Here is a 13199-nt window from a genome sequence, read left to right on the forward strand (position 1 = left end):
GAAATACGTATTTCTAATGACAAATGAAATTTTGTCTAGAAGCATGGTGTAGCATGGGTAACAGTCTTCTGCATGTGGGCGGAGCCAGCGACCCCGGTAAAAGGGTCATTCGATCCTGAAAGGGGTCATGACCCACAGATTGAGAACCGCTGGTGTAGACAAACCAAGTCGTGCTGACCCAGAGACTTGAGTTGGTGGCAAGGAAGGGCGTGCTGCTCCCTTGACAATGAGGGGAGTTTGTTTTACTTATAAGGCCTGACCCAGCTTAAACCCCTCCCCGCCCCCCAACCCACTCTATTCCAACTCACAGCGACCTGGCATGACAGGGGAACTGCCCCATGGGAATCCCCAGCCTGCAGACCTTGAACTCTCACTGCTTTCTCAAGCCAAGCTGCATTGCAACGGCTAGCGGACCTTGTGTTACCAGCCAAGCATGTTCACCACTGCGATCCCACAGCTCTCATCTAAATAAAGCAAGTTTGTTTTTTAATCTCAGGCTGAGTATGCAGTTTTCTATTAGATTCACCCAAATTCCCTCCCTGGTGGTTCTAACCATTCACTGTGCACGTCTGCGGTCCCGCTTCCATGCTGCAGCTCTGCCTTGCTTTCCCACTACTGCCTTCTGGGCCAGGACCAACATTTGCGGTCCAGGACGCTCCTGGCTTACGAGTTATCCCGTGGAACAGGTAGCAAGGTCTGAGTCTGAAAAGCCCAGAAACCCCAAGAGGCCACCTGCTGCCAGCAGCCACAGCACGGAGTCGGAATTGGAGAGAACCCTATTTAAGAATGTATGAGCTTTCCAAGACAGACATGAGGGCTCTGTTTCAACGTAAATATAGGCTCCTGCAGAGAAAATGCTATTTCTTCCCCGTCGGCCAAGAAAAAACCCCAAAATCGACATGAAGAGAATTGAGTAGTTTTGCAGCAATGCTACTGCTCGGGGCTTCACCTTGGAAGGATGTAAATCTGGTCTGGCTTGGCTACCGGTAAGACAGACGGTACCTGAAGGCCAGCTTTTATTAGCTTGGCTGCCAAGAAGGCTTAGGATATATTTTCCACACAAAGACAGCATAGCAGGACCTCGCAAAGAGACACCCGTCTGTATCAGTGCCACCTGGGCCCCGAGAAATGCTTTGATCTCAAACAAACCTGTATTTCAAGACCCGAACTCAGCCTTCGCTGCCCCCACTCTTCAATTCCAAAGTTAATATCTAGTAAAAACCTTGCAAACAGTGGCTGCTAGAAGGCTGTGCTCTTTCGGGCAGGACACCTGTGCTTTACAGGGTGATGTTCCCGAGCTCCGGCTCATCAGCCTTTGGATGACATTGCTTAGAATCAACACTTGGAAGTCATGGTGCCACCTGGCACCTTCGGGGCTCCCAAGACTGAAAGGGGGAATTCAGACTATAGAACGACTGTCTTTTAGTCTTTGGCAAATCTGCACAGTTCAAATAAAATATTTTCATAACTTGTCAGAAGCACTCTATTCTTAGTGAACTAAGCTAACTTGCTCTGTGCAGAGGCAGTGGATCTTGGAGAACTGAATTTGGGTCCTCCGGCAAATATGATCTAGAAAAGTCTAAAACTTGAAAGTAATGTCTCCAGCCGACACAAGAGTCAGCTTCACTATTTCATTTATTCATTCATTCAACCGCTATTTAAGTCCTAGAACTTACTCTAGGGGTTGCACTTTCGTGCCTGAATAAAACGAGGTTTCCTGGAATCACAGGGCCTGCATCCTGTTGAGGGGAGAGAGGCGCCTGTACTCAGGCGCAGCAGCCCTGAGAAGGTCCCTCTAGACTGGCTTCTCCCTCCCCATCTCTCCTCACTCTCACTACTGCTTCCTTGGATCACCTCCCAGATGAACTACCTTCACACCTACCTGCTTCGTGGTCTGCTTTCAGGACTACTCACGTGAACGCATGCTTTGGGCCATCCTCACACTGAAGCCAAGGAGCTGTTTCTAACAGACGTGCCATCCTTTCACCACCAAACCAACCTGCAGTGCGTCTCCAGCCAAACCTGTTGTCAATTTAGCCCCAAAGTCACTCCTGTAAAGCGAGGCTCTAAGACTTTTCTGATCTCACCTTTCTAGCCTCATTATCATCCACTCCTGTTTGGGGGAAAGACATCTCAACTTGCCACGCCCACTGCATTGAGTTGTTTCTATCTCCCAGTGATCTCCTAGGACAGAGGAGAACCACTTCTTAAGCTTTCTGAGACAGTAAAGGGAGCAGACTGTCTGCCGGCACAGCCAGCCTCATCTTTCTCTTGGGAAGCATCAAGCAGTTAGCAACTCAACACATCACCCACTGAGTCATGCAGGCGCCTGCTTTACATCTGCAGCATTGATGGTTCTGAAATAACCTTGCCCTCATGCCTTGTTCATGCTTACAGCATCTCCCTCCAGCTCTCCTTCCCCGACCCCCTTTCCACCATGTCTCGACCATCTCAGTTCTTTCCCATACACACGTTGGTACTTTTTTTCTTGTTGAGGAAATGATGTGGATGGCATGTCTGACCTATGGCTTCACAAGGGGGAAGAAGAATCTAATTCCACATCTGCCGAGCATGATCCCTATGAAGCTGAAGTCAGAAATTCTTCACCTTCGAATGTTCTCTACCTTTTCTCTACACTGTCTCTCCCAAGACGCTCTACTTCTCTGCTGGGTTTGGTAGTCTGTTGCAATGATCACACCCAACCCACAGCTAGTATGCATGATTATGGAGTTTATTAGGGAAGTTAACTGATTACAAGTCAAGATCAGAAAGGTAAGGATACAGTTCTTTTGTCCAAAGTGTCTCTCGTCAGCCATGCCTGCAGGCACATCTCTCTAGTCTTCAGACTATCAAATGTTACAAAGTACCTTTAGTGTTCCCTGAGCCAAGAAAGCCACTACACTGCTCTGCTCTGTGATGTGCTCTGGTTACCTCAGCTGTCTAACCTTGTAGAGAATGTCCAATGTTCTCTGCTGGTGACTCTTCTTTCTTGATGGTGATGGGATTCTTCTTTCCTGCTTCTAGGATGACCCACTTTCCATCCAGAAGAATAGCAAAACGGACCAAACCCTTCATATGATCCTATGTGTATGCTGCCACCCAATTACTTGATAGAAATTACAAAGACTATGGATAGAAGAGTCATACCAAGTAATTCAGCCATGCCCCATCTGCCGTGTCTCTTCCCCGCATATGCATCCATTATAACATTCTCTTAGGGTGTTCGAATTGCTGATGTGTGTATAATCTCTTGATCTGTTGATCTTACTGAGGACAGAGGGTGTCTTTTCTTTTGTATATCCCCAGCCCCTAGTAAGTGCCTGGCATCTCAAAGAGTGTCTATAACATCTCACTCACTGCCTGTCATCGAGTCAGTGCTGACTTACTATGACCTAGAATTGCCCCGTTGGGTTTTCAATACTGTAACTTTCTCCTGTGGATCAGCTGGGGGTTTCACTCTGCTGACCTTGAAGTCAAGCAATGCAATGCATAACCACGTCACCATCAGGGCTACTGTCCAGACTATAATAGGTCCATAATTAAAGTCTGTCACGTGGATATGTTTGTTAGGACAGTAAAACAAATCTACACATTTCTGGACTGTTATAAAAGTTCATTTCTTGTTCATGAAACTACACAACACAGGTATTACTGATTACTCAGTGGCCTCCAACAAAGTCATTCCAGAACCCAAGCATTTTCTATTTTATGACTCTACACTCTACTAAAACGATGGAGCTCTGCAATCAGATGATCAATGAAAAAGTAGCAGGTAGAAAAGACATACAAGATTCGTAACCATCTTGACTCAGAAATCTTGTATATATCCCTTTGATGAGAACACGTATGTAGCCTTATTGAGGGCATCTGAGAAGTGAGAATCTCATTTATACCCAAGAAACTATTTTCAAATTGTTTTGATTATACCTAGGTAAATTCCCAACTATACACTGATTGAGTGTCCAGATGATGCAGAGTTAAGGAGTTAACACACACACACACACACACACACACACAGAAAACCATCTTGAATTAAATCAATGAAGGAAAGCATTTGTTGACAACTCCAACAGGACACTTATGATGATATGTATATATGGATAGATAGAGATATATATAGCATGAAGGAATATTGCAGCTTAGTCCACCAGCGGTACAGAGGGCTCAGTTCAACTCACTTCTTTGGAACAGTTAATATACTGGAAGTCCTTCAACTCACAAGGGTTGCTGGGTCCAAGGTCAAGGAAGCAGACAGCTGAGTCTTCCGTAGAGCAATGCAAGCAGTCTGGCTACAGGCAACAAATAGCAGACTAGGTCACCAACAGTCAGCAAGGCAAGAGGATCCAACAGCCCCCAAGCTCAAGCAATGTATACACCAGCAGCAGCGTGGCAAAGCAGGTTTGGAAGAACCTCTAGCTCTAGCCACACAATCCACGTGTTAGCTGTCCCACAGGTGGTGTAGCTCACAAGTTGAGGAAGAGAACTAGCACGCTGGTCCAATCACCAGAGAGCAAGAGAGAGAGGCAGGGCTTGCTGAGCCATTTATCTCTTCGCCCTCCAAAGGGACTTCGAACTTATTACTTCCACATGTTTCTATTGGCCAGGTTGGCACAATTAACCTACCACATCAAGTTAACCTAGGTGCCCTCCGTGCTTTTGCCAGGTTGCTGCACTATGGTGGTTCGCATGTTGCTTGGATAATTGGAACTACGACTAGCATGCTGCTAGCATGTCAAGCACCAACAGAGTCATCCATGGCGGGCACTTTTCAGTGAGCCCTCCAGACTAAGACTCAGGAGAAAGGGCTGATGATCACCTTTCCAATGATGGTCAGCCAATGAAAACACTATAGATCACAGCAGGATGCAGTTTGATAATGTGCTGGAGGAGAAGGCCTGCTGGTGACACTCCAGCAACATGGGAAGCTAGCCAGTGGCCAAGGAGATTGCTGGCTGCTACTTGGGGGCGTCCAAATCTGTTAACTGAAATGTTGTTTAAAAGAACTTTCATTTGTGAGCTTCAATCCTTCCCATCTCCAAACTGTCTAGCCCATAAGTAAAATGCAGGCACATGTTTGAGGAAAAGACAGGAAATTTTGAATAATCAAGTTCTCTTTAGTACCTATAGTCAGTAACTGAGCACATTCAAGCAATGATTTCTTAGCGGGAAACCTGAGTTACATGACTTTTTTTAGACTAACCAGAGCCTTCCCAGTATTCATTGAGTTCCCGCCAGACTCCAAAACGTGGAAAAATGGAGAGGAATGTCTTCGGTAGTTCAACTTCTCTTGCTGGTCTTACTCAAGTTATTTTTGTTTTGTGATCATACAGATTCATTTTAAATCTGAAAAGGATATATTTACTTCCCTGGATTTCATTAGAAAACTCCCTTTAATCTAGGTTATTAAAATTGAATTCTACGACATTCGTCATGGATTTTAAAATATATAAGATGTAATTCAATTAAGATAAACAAACAACAAAATATGATGATTCATGCATGCCAGCATATGTTTTTTACTATGCTGTATGGAAAATAAAAAAGCCATTACTGACATTTAGGCATTTAGAAATACCTACCCAAACAAGCAGGTCTTCCCACTAATCCTGGCAATATAGAGGCCTATTGAACCTCTCATTCGCCTTTTAAAATGACCATTATCTGTCATTTCAGTCAACACCAATGACTTACTTCTGATTTCCTCGCTTGATGTCAGTATTTATCAGGGTGATATTGAAAAGGCAGTGTATTTTTGTTTAAGGAGAAATTTGCTTTAAGTTATGTTGTGTGTGTGCAATATTTCCTATGAAATCGTATGCTTCCGAGGGAAGAGGCTTATTGCAAAATGTTTCTCAAACAGTATCAATAACTTAGGTGCTAACTCTGAAATGAAATGTGTGAAAGTATACAAGGAGACTTTTATCAAGTTCATGGGGGAAATGGAATTTGAAAGATAATGCAAGAGTTTTTAATTATTTATCCAACTGGATGGTTTGGAAATTCGGCTGACACATGTAGTCAAATCGATTGTTCAGTGAAAGTAACAAATGATGGACTAGTCCGTGCATCTGTCCCTTTGATTAAAATAGTTACCTATTATCCTGTGCCTCTGCCCATATTGAAAATTTGGAAAGAACTGCCCCTGATTAAATGTGGCTACCTCCTAGGGATCTGGAGAACTTTCTGTTTTTAAAGCAAGATGCTCACCTTGCTTCAGTGTTGTCCATTTCTGTCGAGCTAGAGTTCTTCGAAGGAGTAGCATAAAGAATAACCAAGACTCTGTGGCGAAGGGCTTCTCTCAATGCTGAGCCTGTCTAGCACAAACGTCGCCTTTACCTCAATGTTTCCAGCTCCACATCAAACCAGAATGAAAAGTAATTTTTTAAAACTAAATATTTTGATTCACACCTTGAAAACATCCCTTCTGCATTAAACTACCCTTATTGGGAGCAGGCCAAATACATCAAGCCTTGCCTGGCTCTCACAGGCTGACTTAGTCATCCCAAATCATTCCATCCCATTTCATCTTTTTTAAAAAATTCATATTGTAATTACTCTGGAAAAAGCAGAAGAATCTCAGAACCAATCCGCCATTCTAAAATCGTCTTTTCCTCTTTCAATTGTCTGCCGCACTGAGGGAATTTGCCATCCACCCAAGCTCTCGTGATGGGGATCTTGGAGCCATCCTTCCCTCTTGTCTGTCACCACCCGCATCTCATCGGTCATCAAGTCCTGTCCACACTACTCACACATCCTCAGCAGTTCTCCAGGGTGGCTCCGCCTCTTCTCCTCCCTGCGCTGCTGAGGTCCAGGCCCCATCTTCTGGCCAGCTGCCACAGGCAGCACGGGGCCTCTACGGAAGGGGTCCTGAGCTGTGAGGACAAGCCAATCAGAGTAATAATCTCTGCTTTGCCACTGCAGTGTATGTGCATGGCCTCAGAAATGTTACTTAACCCGTGAACATTCCATCAGTTATAAGACTTGACTACCAGCCTCAGCTGGTTCTAAAAATCAATATAATGTAAAGTGCTTGCAACTGAAGCCACCACCTGGGACAGGTCCTGTAACTGTCTATTGGTTTTCTCAACTTTCCCCTGCACTACTTCATCCTATACACTAGAGCAAAATTGTGTCCCCAAAGTTCCACGTCTGATCAAGTCACCCTTCTTCTTCAGTATACCCCTCTCTTCCTGCACCATGAGCAGTCTGAACCTTCCTAGATGGGATATAAAATTGTCCCCATTCTGGTCCACATTACCTTCCCGGAATCAACCAGAGAGAAAGTTAGGGAACACCTCTCTGTTCTAGTCTTTCTTTGCATCACATGGCTAAGCACAAGGTGGGTGCTAATTAAAAGCTTGTTGAATGAATGCATGTTGGATGTAAGGAGAGATGGACGAAGAATGAATAAATTAAAGGAAGACAAAATGAAAATGCCTCCATTACCTGTCTCCCAAATTTTCTGACATCTGTCTAGGGAAAATTCCCCACTCAATAGCAGAGTGTGTGATTTGGCTCAAATGAAACTGGTCAGTATCTATTAAGAAGCATAACTATCCTCTGGTTCTTTAATATTTCCTACCCTTATTATTAAGGCTTATGTTTCATCGCATTAATACTGTTAGATCTACGTAAGTTCAGGCATATAATTAAGCTCACTCAATGCAGGAATGCTAGGATGGATGACCTACATGGGTGACCCTACAGAAACAGCAATGGGAGCAAGGATTCCCTGAAGATACGGGAAGACGGTGGGGGGGGGTGGGAGGGGATGATAGCAATGATGAATATATAACCCCACTCAAGGGGAGCAAATAACAGAATTGTAGGTAAAAATATTATTATAGAATAATAACATATAACAATAACAACAAGGGTTCCTGGGCGGGAGGGAGGGGAAAAGGGGGAGCTGACATCAAAGAGTTCAGGAAGAAAGAAAATGTTTTGAAATGGATTGCAGTAGCAACTGTACAATTACGCTAGCACTGTTTGATATGGAATGCTATGACATCTGTAAGAGCTCCCAGTAAAACGATGAATTAAAAAATAAAATAAAACAAAGGAAAAAATGGAAAAAGAAGCATTTCCTCCTAGTTCATCAAGCATACACTCTACAAGTGGTCGGGTACCAAGCACCCAATGAGCACTCTGAGGCTCCTTCAGCCAAGCACCCGGGGGATATGGGAACATGGGGGGATATGGGAACACGGGGGATAAAGAATCACCTGGCAAAGATGCCTAACTGGTAACCACTACACTCCCGTAGAACAGAGTTAACCTGTCCCATAAGATTTTCAGGCCACTCATCTTCCTGGACCGAGAGCTCTGGTGGTGTAGTGGTTCTGCATAGGGCTTCTAATCACAAGGTCAGTCGTTTGAAACCATCAACCACCCTGTAGGAGAAAGATGAGGCTTTCTACTACCATACAGAGTGATCGTCTCAGAAAGCTACAGGGGCAGGTCAGTCCTATAGCGTCACTAAAAGTTGGAATGGACACTCTGACCGTCCGTTTGCGTTGGATTTGGAATCTTAGTGGAAGCAGGCTGACACATCTTTCGTGTGTGGAAGAGCTGGTGGATTCGAACAGTCGACCCCTTGTTGTGGTTACAGGCAAGCAGGTAACCACTGCCTGTACCAGGGTCCAAACTAACAGAGAGTCCAAACTAACCAGGGTCCAAACTAACACCTGGCCTAGGACTGCTGCTCAGGGATGGTTTCGAAGCAGATGCCCAGGTGGCTGGCTGGAAAAAAAATTTCATTGACTACATAAAGCCTCCCTCCTGTGCTGAAAATTCCATTATCGCCTCCCACTAATGTGATAATAAAAGAAAAGTCCAAATCACCAACTCGGTGCCTGCCGCCCTGCTGACTTTGTCTCCAACCTTATCTTGGTCCCGCTCCTGCACTCCAGTCATGCTGGCTCACTCTTCATCCCCTGAACCTGACCAACTCCTCCCTGACAAAGGGGCTTTGTCCTGGACAAGCCCTGGCTTGGAATTCTCCACCCATACCTTCTCTTTAAGTCTCAGCTTAAATGCCACCCTCTGGGGCCTCCTCTGGCCACTGATTCCAAAGCACAGGCCCTGTCTGTCACACCCAATGTCGTATTATTGGATCTTGACAATTCCTTTCAGACACAGCCCCATCCGTAATGAATGTGGCTCCCTCCCTCGTCCCCAGACTGCCCCCAGCACTAGAGGGGAAACCCGGTGGGGGCAGGGCCCACTGCCCTCCTCTTGTAGACAGCTTTATCCTCAGCGCTAGCGCAGATCCTGCTACCCAGCGACCCCACCAAACTCCAAACTCCATTGAGTCCAAGGGAGGACACACCCTAAACGAATAAAATGTTCTCAGCTGACATGAATAGTGAGCGCCAGGGTTAGAGATGGGATTCTGCTGTCAACACTGCAACCTCTGTGCACTCGGTTAAAATCCATCTGGGAATGGGCTGTCCTTCTTGGGTTAATGCAGCAGGATGAGTGTATGGTGTGCATTGAGTCCATCGGTTTTGAGATGTGAAAGAGATTAAACAAGCAAGCTAGAAGGCAGAAATGGGGGAGAGAGATGTCGCTACATGAAGATTCCCCAGAATCAGAAGCTCAGAGGACAGCAGGACCTTCCTCCAACACAGAGAGCGAGTGAGCCTTCCCCTAGCGCTGCCATCCGGGGTCTGAACATCTGGTTGCACTGTGAGAAAACGCACTGCACGTTGTTACAATCCCTTACGGGTGGCGTTTCGGTTACAGCACCAGTAGATGATTGAAACACCAAGACCATCCGAGCCAAGTGCATTTGCACAGCCCAGTTACGGTGGGAAAGGATCCGAACCTCATGTGGTTCATGTTTCCTCATTCACAATGAACTTGGAGAGTTGATTCCCAGGCTGGACAGTGTTGGTTGACCTGGTGCCTGTGTGCCTCCTCATCAGACTGCACTCTCCAGATGCTTCAACACAAGAGAATGGCTGTTGGCTGTCCACTAGCTGCCCTCTTTGACCCCTTGCAAAGGACCACCAAACTATTTGGAAAGATAGCTAAAGGCACACAAGTAGACTCTTATTATCTGAATTCTTTAAGCAGAGGGTTTTAAAACCAGATGTATGTGAAAGGGAAGGTCACAGAGTCCTCTGGAGGCCAGTGGACCAGAGGACTTTATGATCAAACACCAGCTGTTTGTTGGCCTGGGAAGAGTCTAGCTTGTTTATAAATGATCTCATCTCTACGTCTTAAAACTAGCTATTACTTGGGAGATGCTGCAGAGGAAAAGAAACCAATGTGTCTGGTCCTCTTTTCTACAAGCAAATAAAAGAACCTAAAACCTTCCCAGATGACAAGAGTTCACCTGTGAGAGCCAAAGACAAATGGCTATGATGGGTTAGAGCCCTTTTATGTAGGCACAGCCTCACTTCTTCTCTGTCTTCTGGAACTGCGTGGGTTTTCTCAGTGGTCGTGATAGGGGAACTCCTTGGCCAGCAAACACTTGTTCTCAACCCCACTCATCTATCGACACTCCCTTTGCTGCCTCGTGGGTCCTAAATGGACGCTGTGGGTAGTGTACATGGAAATGTGCTTGGCTGCTAACTGAAAGGATGGAAGTTCAAGGTCAACCTGAGGCACTGCGGAAGAAAAGTCTGAAAATTCAGCCGCTGAAAACTTGATCTAGGACACAGGATACACTCTGACAAATGTGGGATTGCCAGGAGCCAGAATCAACTCAATGGCAACTGGGTTTGGGGTTAAAAAGAATACGGTTTGGGGGCCGCTTATATATAGGTCAATAGCAACCCCTATAGAGCGCTCTACTCCACTCAGAATGAATGAATACAAGAAGGACTGAATGGCTATTTGGATGTTTGCATTCATGAAGGCCAATGTTGCTTTGCATGCAGCCGCTTAGCTGAAACAAATAAAGTTTAAGGTCATATTATTTAGAAATATAGCAAAAAAGAACCAAAGCCGTTGTTTTGAATTTTTATTTGCATAAACACACAGAAGGGAACAAGGGCAGCAGTAACTTATCTGCATGTACAAAGTCACCCATGTAGATAAGAGGAGACCTGGAGCATACCACAAGATAAATTATCCATCCAGATTGTCATCTCTGCAGTATTAGCTGGCAAAAATTGCTGTCTCACGAGAGCTATTAAAACACTGCAGAAATAAACCTACTTTTTAAAAAATCACCAAATTTTGATATTTCTTCTTGGACCCTAGTGATTCATTTCAATTACCAAGCAGAGTTGAGCGGATCAATTAAGCAAGAGGTAGTTTCTCCAATACTGTCCTGTTCTGATCGGCAAGGTCATTTCCATAAGGGACAGGAGCGAATGGTCAAATCTTGAAATCCTTTTTCCCTCAGGGCCCCTTTCTCCCAACTCTCACTACCTAGCACGCAGCCACATGGGGTCTCGAGAACACTGAGTAGATAAAAGATTCCAGGATTCAAGGTTTTATTTCCAATTGCTCTTCTCTGAAAATACAGACCATCTGGTGTTTTATTAAAAACTTCAAAGGGAAGCAAATTTTGTGGTATGACAACGGGATTTTTTTTTCTCATAGTAAAAATGGTATTAACATTTTTTTAAGGAGGAGACTTGGGTTGCTGAAACGGGCCCCGAATGGTAGCATACAAACCACACAACAACATTCTTCTTGAATTCGATTCCTTCAGCTATCTTGCCGTTGATCCTCAAGTTGCTGCTGCATCCATCAGCTCTCAGGGCCCCACAGTTCCCTGGCTTCCATCTCATCTTGGACAGGAGTGAATTCTGGCTGATCAGGATGGGAAGCTGGAAGGGAAGAGTGGGGGATGGGGACTTGATAGAGCCCAGGTTGATCTTAAGTGGATATTCTCCACTTAAATGGGTCCCGACAGACAGGGATTTGGTCCCTAGACCACAGAGAGATCCTGCTTAGGTAGAGAGCCAATATCTACCGTCCCCACCACGATGCCACCTCCACCTTTCCCACGAAGGTTAGTAACAGGAAGAAGGGACTGATACATGACAGCAGTTGTTAAGAGAGTAGAATCACAGCCAACTGCTTAAATATTACAGCTTTTATTCACAAAAGCAATTTGGAGACTCGCACAATCTGGAAAGAAAAACAAGATTTGAAAACAGATCTCATGTTAGAAGTTCATTATCAGGGGAGTGTGAGGAGGGAGGGGAGAGGGAAAGAAGAGGGGGAGGGAGGGTGGTGAGGGAGCAAGGTGGCCAGTAATTCTGTGGGGGGGGTGGCAAAGATGAGAAGGTGAATTTCAGTAACTTGATTACTGGGGAGTTGGGGATCAATGGTTGATATCTAACTCAGGCTGACATGGAGCAGTGAGTTTCTCTAGAGTTGGCTTCGTTGAATTGGATGAAGACTCGATATTATCACTGCATCATGTTGGCAGCAGAAAGGACAAGAGAGGTGGAGTTGGGCAGGCAGGGAAGCAGGTGGGGCAGGGAAGAGAAGTGCCCGTTGTTAGGGGCAGGGGCTTGGTGGTGGTGGTCAACAGGACAGTTCTGCATCTATAGCCAAATCTGAGTGGAGGATTTCCACTTCAGTGCTGGTAATCATTGTAGGGGATCAGATCTTCATAAGGAACAGAGGGGATTTGAGAGAAGAGGGAGGGAAAAGATGAACAGAGAAAAACACATCAGCAAAACGTTGACTGGTCAACTGAGGCTGAATTTTTCCCGAAGCAGAGACTAAAAATTCAGACACTGATAGTCCATTGCCCCATAGCACTCTTTGTACCTCTCTGGATGCCTGCAAGCGTGGTCATGACAGGAAATGCCCCATGGCCCCGCATGCCAGCCTTGTAACAATAGGCAGAATGTAGATATTTATAGAAAGCATGCTTTTTTCAGACTCTTAGTCTACTTTTCCGACTCAGTTCAGTCATTAGTGATGAGGCAAGGGCGATACGGTCACTTCGGAGTCTTCTTAAAATTATTCCTGGTCACCCACAATGCATGGAGCAGCAGAATGTCACCGAAAGGACTCTAGGGGACCCTGCTTATTCTGAGGGAAGTTCTAGGTTTGAGTTGCCCCGGAATAACTCTGGGATTACAAGAAAACAGTCACGCCACGATCATCACAGAGAACGGGGGCCCATCAGAATGCTCATTTTTGTCCCCCAATGACCAAATACAGAATGGAGGCCTAGTCTATGTGGATCATCCTTTGGGAACATGGAAGCCATGTGGTAT

At 45.4% G+C, this 13199-nt stretch overlaps 1 protein-coding gene across 3 annotated transcripts in view; it reads right to left on the minus strand.

Moving 5' to 3' along the window:
- Positions 1 to 10959: 10959 nt before the first annotated feature.
- COL14A1 (collagen type XIV alpha 1 chain) overlaps positions 10960 to 13199 on the minus strand; it is a 218803-nt gene continuing 216563 nt past the window's right edge. For 2 of the 3 annotated variants that reach the window (XM_075549323.1, XM_075549322.1), the window contains exon 48: positions 10960 to 11789. In XM_075549323.1, coding sequence (XP_075405438.1) covers positions 11710 to 11789 — 80 coding nt within the window. In that variant the 3' untranslated portion in view covers positions 10960 to 11709. Of the gene's footprint in view, positions 11790 to 12088; positions 12580 to 13199 lie in introns of those variants that run through there. The other variant, XM_075549324.1, reaches the window with a different exon arrangement.

The sequence above is a fragment of the Tenrec ecaudatus genome, chromosome 5 (assembly GCF_050624435.1).
Source record: "Tenrec ecaudatus isolate mTenEca1 chromosome 5, mTenEca1.hap1, whole genome shotgun sequence".
NCBI classification, from domain to species: domain Eukaryota; kingdom Metazoa; phylum Chordata; class Mammalia; order Afrosoricida; family Tenrecidae; genus Tenrec; species Tenrec ecaudatus.